Raw genomic sequence first — 16403 nt, 5'->3', positions numbered from 1 at the left:
TGATCTCAAGAAAGTAGAGAGTAGAACAGTGGTTACCAGGCCTGGGAAGGTGGGCGATGGAGAAAGGGGAATTCTAACAATACAGGAGTGGAGCTGGACTGGAGGAGTAACTCCTCATGTTCTCTAACACAGTGGATAGTGTAACTGTGGCAATGAGACTGATGGAATGTTTGAAGAGTAAGAATTTTGAATGTTCCCAGCACTAGGACATGATGAAGTCTGCGCTGAGTTATCCCCATTATTCTGATCTGATCATTACACGCCTTGTGCACATTGCACACAGTACCTCCTGGATATGTACAATTGCTGTGTCAGTAAAAAATAATTTTTAAATGATTTACAAATATACCGCCCAATTTATTTTTCCTTACACAGCAGCTGTAACTTGAAACTTAAATTTTACTATTGGTCTTAGGAAAAAAAGGATGAGAATCATGGCTTCTCTGAAAGGAAGGAAGAAAACCGCCTTCCCAAAGATGGGATTGTCGTTATGAGAAGTGCTAACCCTCTACACTCCAGAAAGACAGTGGGAAATTACAGTGGGAATCAACAGAGAAAGGGCTTTAAAGTTGCATTCATTCCTGATGCTTCTCTTGGCCTCACACAGAGTTATTTTAATTTACTCAGAGGCTTTCCAAAGCCTCTACAGAAGGGTTCACATATTCGATGAGTCTGTAATCCTGCAAGACATGGCTGAGGCTAATGGCTGCTGAATTGTTATGAGGCTAAAGTAATGTTTTCCTAAAAGGTTTGAAGAAGCACATTTGGTTGGTATTATAAGTGAAAACTCTGAGAGGTAAAAAGCAGAGCCATGTTACTGGGGTTGTGGCTGCTGACCCGGAAGCCGTTTTAATCAGAAATGGAGCACAGCCATTTGGAAATTCATAAACTCACATAGGCTTCTTTTTCTTCATTTCTCTTAATGACAGGAGAGCAGCCCTTGTTTTCTAGCCCCCTCACCCTTTCCTCTGCTCTGTCTTGTCTTCTGATCTGATGGCTCATAGGCTGCCATGCCCCCGGGCTATACCTTTTATTCCTTGATTGACAAACTGATGGGATCTCTTTGACACAATAGCTTCACAGGTGGAATTGTGGAAAGTGTGGATCAGATGCCTTTCCTTCATGTATTTTTCAAGTAAATTTTCTCTAGTATCAGTCTCTTCCAAAATGAATAGAAAACTGGCCCTATCACCTTCTCTTCTTTTGTCCCCATTCACACCATCTTGATCAACTGCCCTTCATACTCTTTATCATTTAAATGCTTCAGCTCCATGAAATAGTAGCCCTGATCCTGGCTTCCTTAATCTATTTTTAAACTACCTCTAGATCATTTTACTAAATCTTGTTCTTATTGGGAATAGTGCCTTTTTGTACTATTTAATCTTGCCACTCAGGCATTTTGGAGAAAGATTAAGTAATAAATTCTGAGAATGAATAGGATTTTAGAACCTTTATGTCCTTTGGATATCATCTAGTTCAGTCTCCTGATTTCACAATGCATAGACTGATGTGTGATACTCATAACCTTCTTTATTAGTAAATGCCTTTTTCGAGTTCTCATGTGGCTTTCTAAGATAATGTTTATAATGTTATTCTTTATTTTGTTAACTTCTATATCAAAATTGGATCATATATCAGTTATTAAAGGCTTCAACTACAAATAAAAATGCTTAACATTGGCTAAATGATGAATTTTAATATTTTAATTAAGAATCCAGAGGAAGTAGGGGGTCATGGGGTTGGATCAAGCTCATGGTGTCATCAAGAGCATAGACATTTCTGTCTTTTTGTCACTTCCTGAAGCCTAGCATACTGTGCTTTTGTCTTTATACCTACTGTCCTACATCATTCTTGTCAGCTGGCAAGAATGAGAGGAAGGGCTAGTACCAGGGTCCTCTCCTCTAAAGCCTGTCCCTGGTACAGAAAGCAGAATTCCTCTCCTAGAAATCCCTAGCAGATGTCATCCATCTCCTTGGCTAGATGTCACCTGGCCCTCCTAGGTGCAAGCAGGGCTGGGAAAGAAGCTGTGGTGGATTGTATCAGCCTTTGTGATGGGAGAGACACAGGAGAAGAGGAGGTTGAGAATGGCTTTTGATTGGCCACTGAAGTGTTCCGGACAGAGGTCACTATGAAACATACATTCATTCCTGTGTCTGTATCTTCTTATCCAGAGAGGGAATGTGGCTTACCATCCTGGCAAGCTACATTCTGTTCTGAATTCAGATTGCCTGGGTTCAAATCAAACTTGCATTTCCTGCTTAGTATGGCTGCAAGCTTATCTGCCTTTGTTTTCTTCCCTGTAAAAGAGGGATAATAATGCTACCAATTATATGTGATATGTATGAGTAACTAGAAGTCAGCATGGGAGCCAAAATGTAAAAGTCACCAAATCATCAGCCAAAGCTCAGCACCCTGCTTGGAGACCCACCAAGCCCAGAGCAAATATAAGGATCAGCAGCTTTCCCACTTTGGAGCCAAGAAACTTGGAGAGGTAGCACTTTGTGCAGTTATTAAAAGTGACATATGCAAGACTGTAATCTAACTAGAAATGTCCCTGAAAGATGTATAGTCTTAACAGAATTTGCCTGCCTTTCTTTGGATGATTTGTAACTGACATGTTCTTTTGTTTAGAAATAAAATACTTTAAGTCTTTGTAAATTCTTCATGTGTGGAGGCAGCATGGTGAAAGACTTATTTTGACTAAAATATATCAAATCAAGAATCTGAGAGCATTTCTATAAATCACAATATATATGTTGGGGGGGCACGCACACACAAGATCTAAATAAGTGACTTCCATAGAAACAGCATCAAAAACAGTGGCAGGGCTAGAGGAGAGGAAAGAAGTCTCTGCAGTGTTCTCAATGATGAGAAAAAGGTAAATAAGGGAGCAAGGGATTGTTTGAACCACGCTAATATTCAATAAGTAGTTGATGAAGGAGAATTTGTTGGATGAGAAAAGCATCTGAAAATAATGTTTATACTGGTAGCTGCTATTCACAATAGCCTGAGAAAGAGGTGCAGATCATTCCAGCAAAAAAAGAAAAAAAAGAAAGGAATGGAGGGAAACCCAGAGCAGCTTCTGGAAAGAGTTGTGGTCCTCTGAGGAGCCTGGAGTAGATTCATCATAGAAGGATCCTTCCCTCTAGGTGAGTCTTGGCCAAGTTGGAGTAGGAAACAGTAACAGCTATATCCCAGCCAGGTTCATACAAGGCCTAGGTCATGTGGAGGAGGCTCCAGTGACTCAAAACCAGAGGTTACAGCCCCCCAGGGCTGAGATCCTCTGGTGCCTGAGTGCTCAGCATGCACAATTCCTCCATCAAGTAGCCAGTAACCCAGGCCGGCATTCCATCAGAATATGCAAAACAAATGATAGCTAAAATTCTGACATAATTTCTATCTGAATCAATGAATCAGTCCCATGGCTGTTGCTGCATGAATTGTGTCATGTCAGAAATGAAGTCGAGCTCCCGCCAGTCGTTCAGGGCAGTTGTTCAGTTCTCCAGGTGGTCCACACGCGAGGTGTGCGGCACGTGCATTGGTGAGCTGTGTACTGACTACCCTTCTTCTCCAACTTTCCCTTTAGAAAACCCGTTATGAAATTTACGTTGGCATTCTGAAAGAAGGCGGCAAGGAGCTCCTGAGTCACGATGAAAACGAGGCTGCGGGACTGAAGAAGTCTCACTCGAGTCCTTCATTGAACCCAGAGTCATCCCCAATCACCGCCAAGGTCAAGCGTAATGTGTCAGAGAGGAAGGACCACCGACCTGAAACACCAAGCATTAAGCAAAAAGTTACTTAGGATCCACTCTGCTGCCAGGAAGTGCTGGTCATGGAGCAAAATAGGGTTTTTCAAGATATTTCTGGTAATCCGTGAATATATTAAAAAAAAAGTATGTGACTAAATGGTGCATTAGTAACTTTTTATATTGTATATTTTTGTTAGTTTCTGTACAGGTTGTCTTCGCTCTTGATTTCTTTGCTTTAATGATTTTTGCAACTTGATAACTAATGCACCTTTTTTTGTGAGGGGGAGAAGATCGTGATTCCAGAATGAATTACGCATCCCTTCTCCTTTGGTTTTTCTCGTTTGCACTCTGCTCAGTTGTTTTATGTATTCTCAAATCCACTGTTATATTTTTTTTTAAGGTTAAAAATTTAATCCATTGTGTAACACTTAACTGGACAAACTTTGTAGTTTAGTAAATTCTAGCCAGAGTTAATATAAGCCTTTATATGTGAAATCTTGCCCAGTCACGGAGGTGAAGTTGAGTCCTCACAGATGCTCAAGTGAGAATTATGATGCTGGGGATCCAGATGTTCCTGTGGGATGCAGCTCTGCGTGCACCCCAGCACTTCTTGCTGAGTTCTGACCCTGCTAGAAGCAGGGGAAGAGGGCACGAAAGGTCACAGGACTGGAGAACCTAGGGACACACATTAGCTTGCTTGAAGTGTGGATTCCCTTCCAGTCAAGCAAGGCAAAGAGGAAGAGAGCCGTCTTGCCACTGAAGGCTGAGGACACATTGATACTAAGCAAATTTTGTTTTCTAAATGACAGTGGCAATCGTTGGCTCTTGGGAGCTGCAGCAATAGACATGTGTTTGGTCTGCAGGAAATTGTTACCTCACTCCCATAGGGTCTAGACTAGGAATCCAGAATCATCTCTATCATTGATACCTTTCCATCCAGGAAATATTCTTTTTTGCTCTACATATATATATATAGGCATGACGTCATCTCCTGGTTGTAAGAATGTTGGGGTTTTCCTTCATAACAGAATAATGTTGAAAATGGAACCCCTTTTGCTCTTTCCTTAGTCAAGGTAAAATAATGGAGCAAAAAGCAGCTGCAGCTGTTCAACAGTGGATATAGATTCCCTAAGCTAAATCTGAGAGTGATAGTGTGGATGAATTGTGGTTAGAAAATGGGGGAATCTTCTGATTGCATATGCAGAGTTTCTTAGTTTGTTCTTATGCCAGTCTCTGGACAGCCATTTTAGTCTGTCACTGTTAAACTTGCTCCTAAATTTTTTTAACCTATTTTTAAATCATTTCTTTCTGTATACTCAAAATAGTTCTGTTCACCTTACAGTCATGAGCTCGTTCCAGTGACAGTCCCTTTGAAATTCTGGGAGATAAACAGAATATTCTCTTGTAAAGGAACAGAAGGGAGTGAATGTTGAGTCCCCAGTGACTTAGAGAACTTTTAGATTTCCACACCTTGAAACTGTTCCCTGAAGCTGTCATCTTCCCAAACCATCCAGCTTCAAAACCGACAGTATCACTTTCCATGTTATTTTCCCTCCCATAGGAATTTTCTCTACTTTTCCTTAGTTTATTATTGTAGGTACTGGGACCAAAGCATCTGCTGCTCTGCATGAATAGCACAGTTCCAGTGGACTAGAGAAAACCTGCTAAGACATCACGGTAGTTTCTAGTGATATATTGTTACAATGTACTCACATTTAGTTACAGGATTATTTATTAATGTTTACTTCCTTCACCTGTGTACATGTGCATATTTGCTGGTGTCCAGAGAAGAGCAACCCTCTCTGAGGTGGCAGTTGCTTGCTTTGTGGTATTTTGCTACACCTTTGAAAAACTGACTCTAACCTGGTTTAGGTAAAAAGCCATGGCTACATTTATGTTTCACAACCGTGAAGCAAACATGGTAGTTACCAGTGTGACCCATGTACCAGAATCATTTTCGTAGCTTCTGAATCCAAGATTTCCACAAGCAAGTTGTCTTTCCTGCTAGAATCTGAAATATCAGTGTTTGTTTTCTGCCTCAATATTTGTACTAGATGAGGAGAGAGAGGTACCCAGATCCTGTCATCTATGAACTTCGGTAACTGAAGAGAAATTAGCGTCCCTGACTGGCTTGAATGTGTCTGCCCACCGTGTGTGTCTATGTATATAGGATATTTGTGTGTTTCACTTAGAGTTTATAATGTACATTGAATGGTACCTTGCTGCAGTATTGGTTATACTTGGTTAGCATTAGCACCACCATAGCATTGTTCTGTTAGGAGATTCACTGAGGTTAGCTTCGGGGACTCCAGATACGCTAGTAGGTAACCCCATGACAAGGGCACTTTTGAGGCTGCAGAATGCCACGTTTGCGTAGTTTATCTTTAAAAACAATGTGGAGGCTCTTTTGTGAGCCAGGATCCCAGTGTGGTGCTGCTTCAGGGGATGAGCCCAGCGTGCCTCTTCCCTGAGGCCTCTGGAAGGAGCTGTGTTTTCAGTCTCTGTAGCAAGACTGAGAGTTTGTCCCATGGCTGGAAATGGCCCCTGACTTGACTGGATTCCGAGAGTCAGTCTGTAGCCAACCACAGTTTCTTTTGTGATAATTTCTTTCCTGTGGTTTGAAGAAATGGAAGATGTTTCCGTTCACAACGACTCCGAGCCTGTTGCCCAATTCACGGTACAAGGGAGCTCTCCTCCTCCTCCTCTTTTAAAGGTACTTCCCCAGCTCCCACCCCCACCCTCCCCATACCTCCTGCTCGCCCCTACCTCAGTGCCCAGGACCCTTGGGGTTTCTCTCCATGTGGGAAATCATTATTCCTCATCACATAAATACATTTTATATTAATTCCTAGTGTAGAAAATTTTGATAAGGTATCAGAATACCATTGTGATAGTCTTGGTGCAAAGCTGACCATGAAAGTGGCCCATGTATAAAATCTGTGGGGTTGGGGGTTTGCCCCCACCTCACATGCTGGCTCTTACAGGGAGGTGTCAGAGAGTTGTTATCAATCAAAATTAGTTACTGGCACGCAGAGTCCTTATTTTATTGCCAGACCATAGGCATTTCTGTAGTGTTCTTCTTACAAACATCATTGACCTTATTCTAATAATGTCTAATTAGACAATACTTTTGTGCATTTTAATTAATCTTAGTAAAACCAATATGTGGTTGGGGGTGGGGAGACCTGATAAAAATAATTCCTGGATTATTTGAACCTTTTTTGACTGCTCTTAGGTAAAGAGAAGACATTTTCTCATGTGGCAGTCTTATGCTACTTGTCAGAACCTCTGTGCTTTTGTGGTTACCCTAATCCAAAAGATGAGGACCATTTCCTAGAGAGAGGAGCCATTAGAGAACTAATTCTGGAAGAGGAAAATCTGGTTGGTTTTCAGATTTGTATTCTACCCTGTGGCCAAACCACAGAACTTTGTGAAATTGGGGGAGAATTTACATGACCATCAAGGAAAGAGGCCCTGGAGATGCCTAAGCACCAAATTACACAGAGTCTGGGACTGCTCTGTGCCTGCTCCTGCCTTTATCCTGAGATAAGACAGAGCCTGGCCTGACCTGCCCGGCACCTCTTCTCTTTTTACCTAATCCTTGGCAACTGGAAGGAAGTTGACCTTATAGACATCAGTTTCTCCCCTGCCTTCCTGTCAAGGCTGCCTTGGGTTTAGTTTAGTTACTTGCCCTTGGAGTTTGAATTCTTTGGCATTTTTCTTTAGTTATCAGTTAAGCTTATTTTGGCCTCAGTGCAGTAAATTCCTTTGCTTTGTTAGGCCTAAATCACCACAGTTTGGCTTTGATGGACTCAGGTTTTTAGCAGGTCTCCAGCTAGTCTCCTTCTTTACCTTTAGCAGAGAACAATCCCTTTAGTTTTCAAATGACAGGATTCTTTTTCCAAGTGTAAAACTAGCCCTGAAAAACAGTGAACCAACGTGGCCTCCTAGCACTTGTCAAAAGATGAGCCTAATTTATGAATGATAGTGCTCAGCTTTGGATTTCTGTAGTGTCTGTTTTCATTTCAGAGCATCTAACTAAGTTAACTCAGAAACAGATCAGTCAGAGGCACGTGAGCCCCAGGGCCTACCCAGCTCCAAAACTTTCTAGCTTTTTCCCCAGGCCAGGTCTGCCCCCGGGTCAGCAGATCTCTCTCCACCTCTTCTGACATCTTATGCCATCAGGTCAACTGGAGGACTTTTGAGATCACCACAAAATTATCCCATGATAGATTATTGATAGTGATAGAGAGGTGCTTTGTCACTGTTTGTCCCCTCAGGACTCCTTTTCGATTTCTCACCCTTAAAAGAAGGATTGAAGTCCATAGGCATTCTCCATTTGTATGTATAGTATCCCAGACCTGAGCAGGGGCAGCCTTCTGCTTAGGACAGTAATTGGCCCATTGCATGTAGAGAAAATGTCCTCATGGAGAACGGCAGTAAATACTTGAATCTGCATGACAGTTTGTTGACTTGAATGCAACAGCAAGGAAACATTGCAAGTTAATTGTACATACAAGTAGTTTTCCTTAGGTCTCTCTGGCTCATCCTTTGCAATTTATGCGTGTATCTGTTGTACTACAGGCTTGTGGAAAATATTTGTGTAAACAATATGTCAGATGTCAAAGAAAATGCTTTCTGTCACCTGCCAACATTGTATTTGTGGATATTTATAGTTGTATTATGTACGTGCATCTGTATAGATTGTATATCAGTGTGTGGTAAATGTACATCAAAATTATTTTTGTCCTTAATAACCAGTGTAATATGAAAAGCAAGTAAAAACCTCATAGGATTGATTATATGGTACAGTTGTTGAGAGTACATATAGTGGTATTGTTTTATTAAACTTAAATTTAAATAATATTTTGATTAAAATTTTAATGAGACTATAGAAAATTCCATCTTTGAGCTTTGAATAACCGGGGCAAAAATGACTTTGAACTAATTTATGAGTCTATTGACGTGTACAGTGTGCAATACTGAGGGGTCACTCATTGTAATTTGGGAAATATACAAAGAAAAGGGGAGGAAGGCAGCCTGTACAGTCTTCGTGACTTTAGCAGTAAGAGCACTTAACCGTAATGTTGAACTGACAATTTTGGGCTTATTACAAAATGTGATGCTTTTAGAGCGCACTTTCTTTATTGTTGTAATTAGTCCAGAAAAAAAATCTAGTTTTCAAAATTAAGCAAGTACCCACTATACCATTTATGTACCTGTGTATATCTTAGAATAGATGATACCACTCTCCTGGTGCCGCATCCTTACCCTCTTTAAAGAAATATCACAAACGCTGAAGTATATCAGGGCATCCCAAGATTGGGTACTGTATTCCAGGTTCGTAGGTGCACAAATCAGCAGCTAGTGTCACAGGTGAAAGGACTTTAGGACCAGGTTAAAACTTTATTTAATATTTTTATACTTAGGTCTCTTTTTCCTGCCTCTCCCCAAAGAAGAGCCACTGGCCTTAGTTGTTTGACCTTATTGCTTATATTATAGAGTGTAAATAGATAACTAGAGACTAAAATTTTATTAACCAGCATGTTTGGTGTATTTAAAGCAGCGACTGAGTGTGTCTGAGTGAGTGGCTGAGTGCAGTGTCTTTTGTTTGAACACGCTGCCTCATGTCTTTGTATCTGATGCAGAGAATTGGAATTGTGGGGAGGGAGACAAATCTCCAGCTCCAGGCTGCAGTAGTGTGTTGGTAGGTACACTTGAGTTTTTTATTATTATTAACTCTACAGTCTCAAACTATTTTTGCAAATATATTTCCTAATTTGTTCTTGACGTGCAGTGGACTGGCTCTCCAATTGATCGGCAGGGTCTTAGTTCTGCAAGAGAATTTCCTTGTAAGAATTATTTGTGATTTGAAAAAGAAAAACAGCCATTTGATTCAGAAATCATATAGAAAAGGAGTAGTAGAAATAAAAAGTTTTATTTTGGGCCTTAGTCATTTGAAATGTTTGGATTTTAATGCAAAGCCATGGAGGTTACATATCCAAGTAACTATTTGACATGGGTAATATCCACTCTATAGAGAGTATATATGCACATTGAATTTTAATGCTATTAGGATACTGTTTGTAAGCTTTAGGAATAAGCGTAATTAGACCAAATGAAGTGGAGGGGGTGAAGTGGCTGCCTTCTGTGGGGTAGCCATTGCATGTGTTCAGTCTTCTGCTCCTAAGAGATTCAGAACCCATTTATGGTCCCCTTAGGTATATAAGGGGAAAGTGGATACATCTGGGACCTCATCTGTGTACACCTGCTTGGACACAAGCACACACAGTGAATGTTTTAAGTGATAAAAACATAAGACCTTAAGACACACCAGGCCAGAGTGCTTTAGAGAGGTATGGAACAAAGAGGGAGGAAGCCGCACCACAAATGCTCTCAAAGCACCGGGGAGGAATCGGAGCTCTAGTGTCTGACTCTGAGATGCACTGCATCTGTAACAGAGAACAGGGTCATGTATTACATCCTTCCTGGTGGGTGGGCCACCAACATTCCTGTAGGTCACAAGCAGCAGCTCTCCAGCTCTCCTCAGCAGCCTGGGTGAAAAGCCGGCATGCACCACTTTCCAGCATGGCCTAGCTGCTTGCTCTGCAGATCGTTCCATTGAGCAAGAAGCACAAGTGGAGAAGCCACCAAGCATGTAGCCTAGGAGCAGTAGATGAGGAGTGTCTGCCCTTGTCTCCACGCTGTATTGGTGAGAGCCTGCATTGAGGATGGAAATGGGAAGGAACCTAGCAAAAACACATTTCCCTTTGCAGGGTGGAGAGCTGAGCTCTCATAGTATTATAAAAATAAGCACCTTAACTTCAATTCCTGAAAACATTGGTTAATGGAGAGAATTTTGGAGTTTCACTTAGTATTTCCTCATCCATCTGCAAAAGTCTTTGGATGCTCATAGAAGAGTCCCAGCCACAAGGCTCAATGAAGGACCACACTGCAGGTCTGAGGCTCACCGCTCTGAACCCTGAATCCTAGGGTACTACAGAGGGTGACATGTGCCCTCTCTGGAGCTTCTCCCCTGGCCTTCCACTCCACTTGGGCTTCTACTGAGCAACAAGCACATCCTGGGTTTCAAATGCTTTAGGAATTCCTGTGAGCTGACCCTGCTGAGGCAAAATACCAACTCAGAGAATGACTGAGTCACTGAGGGTGGCACGTGAAAATGGTAATGAGAAAAATTCTCTGCCTGAAGTTAGGTCCTGGTATTTTGCCTTTTTAAGAAACAAACTGACACTTTGAGCTCTAAGCAGGGTAGGTGATACTTTTGCCTTTGTACCCAGATTGATTTTCATTTCTGTGGAAAGAGTCAAGCAACACTAAACTTGCTCAGTAATTCTGCTCTGTCCAGGTGAGAGCCATCGGGTAAAGGCCTCCATGCCTCCCTGCATCCTTTTCTACCTCAAGTTTTAGGAACCCATTTCTAGAACAGAAATTAACACAAGCAGAGAACCCATAATGTCAGCCTTGGTTACTGTGGGACACACCGAAGGGTAGTATTTGTATCCTTCAGCATAAAATAAGATTTTAAATTTCCCAACCTAGTAACTGGATTATTTTCACTGTGGGGGCTGAAATGAGTTAACAATGTGGAACATTCCTTTACCTTCAAAGTTTTCTCCACCAATCACTTCAGTTTCATTGCAGTCTTGGTGCCATATGTCCCCTGCATATTGTGAAAGTAATTAGTGACAAAGTAGCAGCCTACTCCTTTTCAGTGGCCAGACTGTCAGTATGAGCAGGTTGGGGTAAGCCAGTGGTACCGTATCATATACTGGAAACCTGTTCCGCAATATTACCCACCAGATCCCAGAAGTGCCATCTAGAAATCCGTGGCATTTATGGTGGTCATCTTTTGAACGGAACAGTAGCTTATGTGGATATTGTTAAAGTGTTTAAAGTATATTTTGAAAATTAAGTTTACATTTTACAATTGCTTTATTTTTTATTAAAATAGTTGTATATAAATATTACCCTATTTCACTGTTATTAAAGTAAACTTGTAGACAAGTGGGTCACCTGACATGTATAGAAGCTGTGATATATATAGTACATTTCTCTATTGTGTAAATGTTCAAGAATATAACTGTTCCTGTTGTTTTTATAAGTTGGGGGTATTTTGTTGTTTTGCAGCAACAAAATGTTATTGCATTTAAAATGGTTTTTATGTAACAGAAATCATGCAAAATAGTGAAGGATTTAAAATATGTATATGGTATATGTAAATGTATAAACTTCAGAAAGAAATAAATCCAACAGATTTCAATCATTTGGGGGATGTTTTTATTTGCTTATTTAAGCAACTAGAATTAAAGCTTAAAAAAAATAAAAATCAGAACACCCTGCACCTCTCCACGAAAAGAAAACCGTGATCCCCAAGGTGAACAATTGGCCATGGTAGTCAAATGAGGTGGTGGTAACCCAACACCTCCATGGACTTCTGTGAAGATTTATGTTTGCAACAAGATGTTGATGGACACTGCTGGACTCCAGGGCCTCTTGTCATAAATTGAGCAGGGGGGGGGAGGATCAAATGAACTTTTTGAAACCATTTCAAGACTCATTTGCATTCTCATTTACTTCTCATCAAAGCAAAGGGTCCATGGAGTCAATTATTGTCCTGAAATGCAAATGCTAATCCCCAAATCAACTGCTTTATTGTGGCTAGTATGTACCTTTGTGTTCTCTGATGAAACCTAATGTTAAAAATAAGATCTGTTGACTTGGAACATGAAAAATAAAAACTCCTCCCAAACTGCTGAATATTGGAGAAGGATGTCTTGTGTTTGGGGGTCTGGGCTTTTAGAAACGAGGTCACTGGTTGCATCCTTTAAAACATAAATGAGAGTGCAGCCTGGCTGAGACCAAACTGCTATGATGTATAAATCTCAAAGAGATGAAAGGTTTGTTGGGGGTGGGAGGGAGCCAAAGCCTTCAACACCCCTTTGACTTCTACCTAAATCCCATTTTAGGATGCAGAACTCAGAATCGAATCCCTCTCTGCCCAGTTGCCTCTCCTTTGTGTTCCTTGTCATATTTTCTGTGTCACACAACTAATAATAATATTAGAACCAGAGGGACTAGAGATCATTTTTAAGGATGAACATTCATAAGAGGAAACTAAAACCCAAGGCTAATTAAGATATTATAAGGAAGTAACTAGCAACTCCACTGTCTCATCTGTAGATTAATTCTATTCAACAATACTGGGGGATTTCACTGTGAGACTGTCAAATGTTATTGAAAAAATGGGTCAATTGAGAATAAAACCTCCCTGGTCAAGAACAAAGAAAATTACATTTATTTGGGGCCAATTAGGATTGCAATCTAGGAAAACAGAATCAAATGATCTTAAAAATGTACCCTGAGGTCTTAACAAAGTAACAACTTTAAACTGCAAGGGGGTTAGAAATCACATCACTTTTGATCAAAAATTATGCCTGGTACTGGCAAAAGTTAAGCTGTTTTGTAAGAAAGGAATAGGTTCTAGAATGTTTGGGGAAGGGGACCATCATAAAGAAGTTCAGCTGGCAGAGGTTAACTGTTTTGAAGGTCAACTCACACTTGGGGTTGGCATGTGGGTAGCCCAGTTGGAGGTTCACTTGCTGCCTCAGATCTGATTAGCAGTGACCTCCCAAGTGTGAGTTTGCTGTGCTGTAGACCAGTAAGCTTGATACTAATGCTGGGTGTATTTTTAGAGTGAACAGAAATCAAAGCAGCACTTATTGGAAGCCAGCAGTTGTTTCCAGGAAGAACCATTTCAGACTCCATTTATTTCCTATTTTGTGAGACTGGTACATTAGGAAATTGCAGGAGACACAGTATCTGGACCTTAACAAGGGTTTTGATGTGGTCTTTAATGAATGTGTCTGGGCAAAATGAAGATCCTGATGGTAATATGGTGGGTGGGCATGTAAGCACTTGAACAGAACTAATTGAAGGATTCTTACCAACCCGGAATAGCATTTCTAGTGTCCTGCTGCAAAGCCTGTCTTTGGCCCCATCTGTTCAACATTTTAATTAATAACTTGACAGAAGGCGAATTTATGAAAAATGGGTATGTCATAAGGCTGTGAGAGAATGATTATACTAAATGACAGAATCAGGATTTGAAACAAATCTCATGAGGCAGAAAAACGGGGCAAATTAACAATGTGAACTGGAATTGGGTGTCGGATCTCACATTTCTGTTTAAAAATACAATGATACAAGGTAGAGATGGGACCTCGAGTTATATAGAATACCAGCAGGTGGGTGAGAAAGCCCCCGATTCACAGCAAACTCAGCGAAAGGCAGCAGCAGAGTGACGTAGCTGCCTTTCCGACCGTGTTAATGTGTTTGGTTTCTAAGGAAGGTGAGTTGGGCTGCTCCTGACACGGAGGAGACTAAACCTGGATGCATTGCCCAAGACTTCTTGGCATGTCCCAAAGCAGAGTGTGCAGAAGCAGCAGCCAGAATGGCAACATACATAGACTGAAATGAGAGGGACATGGGAACTGTCTGAACCAGGGGTGATTGAGCCACGAGAGCTGGGAAAACTGCTTCTGAAGGTGTCCGTGACTCTGACTTGGGAGGGAAACAAGAACAGTCTTGTCTCAATCGAAGGGGTTTAACTATGACTGATGAGTGGAAAGCTCCATAGTGAAAGGAAAGTTTCCCATATTCAAGGCTAACAAGCTGTCTGCCAAGAGGGAGGCCAGGTGAGCACTGGGCATCCCCAGTGGAAATACCGAGGAGTAAATAAAACATCAGATGGGTTGTGGGACTGTCATAGGGCTGACAGATGGCATTATTTGAAGGTCTTAGTACGTATGTGCCTAGGACTCTGCTAAATACTTCACATGGGTCCTCTTTTTATATAATCTTTTTGCATGCTACCACAATGAAGCCATATTATGTGCCCATTGTAGAGTCCCAAGAAAGCCTGCAGCCGCGATCCTGCAGCATCTTAACACCTCAGTACTTCTATTTTAACTATGAAAGTCAGAGCTGTGACCACTACCTTTCTTATCAGCCTCAGACTTGAGAAGCAATGACTCCATTCATGAGACCAGGAATATAGGTATGTCACCCAGGAGGATCTGGCGGTAAACAATAACCCCTTTCACTCCACAATGGAATAGGTGGATTAAAGAATCAAAATGCCTCCGTCCCACCCAAGAAATTCTGATTGAATCGCTCTGGAATAAGACTGGGTGCTGGGGATCTTGAAAGCTTCCTCTTATGACAGCCAGAGTTGAAAAGCACTTCCTTGGAGCTTGGCAACTTGGTATGCTCCTGCTGCATTTCCAGGGAACTTGTGGGAAAAGTAGACTGCCCCTTCCCAGATCCAGCAAGGCAGCTAGATTCTGCTTTTAACCAGATCCCCAGGTGGTCGTATGCACCAGAGCTTGAGAAGTATACTGCTTCAGCTCACTCCCAAAGGGTAGGCCCTGCAGCACTGAGCAGCATTTCCTGGGAGCTTGTTGGAAATGCACTGCTCTGCCTCCCCCAGACCTGTGGGATCACAGATGCTGGGGGTGAGCCCTCCAAGGGGTGCCATTGCCTATAAAGTTAGAGATCCAGTGCCTCAGAGTTCCTCACCTAGCTACAAGGACCGTCATTTACTCAAAAGAGCAACTGGGTGTTTCCTGTCATTATTGTGACCTGGGAAGGAAACAAGAACAGTCTTGTCTCAATCGGAAGGGTTTAACTATGCCTGAGGAGTGGAACTTAGATGTGGGGCTGCCCGTTGTCACTTGTGCCTCTTAGCTATCCTGGTGATAAAGGGAGACCAGGACCTCACCCTGTATAATGGAATATACAGTGCTGCTGAGTGGCCAGCAGGCAGAGGTGAAGAAGCCCAAGCCGGGCACAGTGGTGCCTGCGGTAATCCCAGCAGCTCAGGAGACTGCGGCAGGAGAATGGCAAGTTCAAAGCCAGCCTCAGTAACTTAGCAAGACCCTGTCTCAAAATAAAGAATAAAAAGGGCTGGGATGCAGCCCCATTGTTAAGCACCCCTGGGTCAATCCCCTGTATATAAAAAAAAAAATTGAAAAACCCCTGACCCAGCCTTCTACAGGTAGGTCTCCCTTCGGGACCACTATGGCCCACCCCAGGCCCCTGACTCAGGCTGCAGACCCCCCACTAAATGGCTCCCTCTGGCACTACATATTGCTACCCATACCTTAAAGACAACCCCTCCTCCTTTCCTAGGCAAATTTTCCAAGCACACAGGGCATGATCTGGCCACACTGCTGCAGCTTGCAAGAGGCATTCATCATCATCTTTAGGCAGGTCTGCAGTGGAATTCAAATCATAATTTGAATTCTGCTTAGCTCCTCATAGGCAGAAATCATGCCTTGCTCATCTTAGTGCAAGATACAGTGCTATGTATGTGGCATCCCAAGTAGCTGCTCAATAAATACATGTTGGATGGAATCAAAATGAGAGACATTAGATGATGCTAGGTCATGTCCTTCTACCAAGGTCCTGCAGTCTCTTCCCTACTACACAGGCTGCCTTGCCAGTATGACCTTAGGGTCTTTGCCCTGGTTCCCCTGGGCAGTGTGGAAGGTAGTACATGCTTTGCAGGCTGACTGCTCAGCCTCCCCTGCCATTTTCTGATTGTGTCAGTAGAGCACAGTGGTTAAGAACAGG

General features: G+C 42.0%; 1 protein-coding gene across 7 annotated transcripts in view; it reads left to right on the top strand.

Moving 5' to 3' along the window:
- Positions 1-12033, top strand: part of PSD3 (pleckstrin and Sec7 domain containing 3) — a gene marked incomplete at its 3' end in the record, with an annotated part of 568898 nt that extends 556865 nt beyond the window's left edge. For all 7 annotated transcript variants that reach the window (XM_081269548.1, XM_081269547.1, XM_081269545.1 and 4 more), the window contains one exon: positions 3587-12033. In XM_081269548.1, the coding sequence (XP_081125674.1) occupies positions 3587-3802 (216 nt within the window). The remainder of the gene's footprint in view (positions 1-3586) is intronic.
- Positions 12034-16403: the final 4370 nt, after the last annotated feature.

Source organism: Spermophilus citellus, assembly GCF_964194105.1.
Source record: "Spermophilus citellus genome assembly, chromosome: 16".
NCBI classification, from domain to species: Eukaryota; Metazoa; Chordata; class Mammalia; order Rodentia; family Sciuridae; genus Spermophilus; species Spermophilus citellus.
Note: the sequence above shows the minus strand (reverse complement) of the source record. Positions and strands in the feature narration are given on the sequence as shown.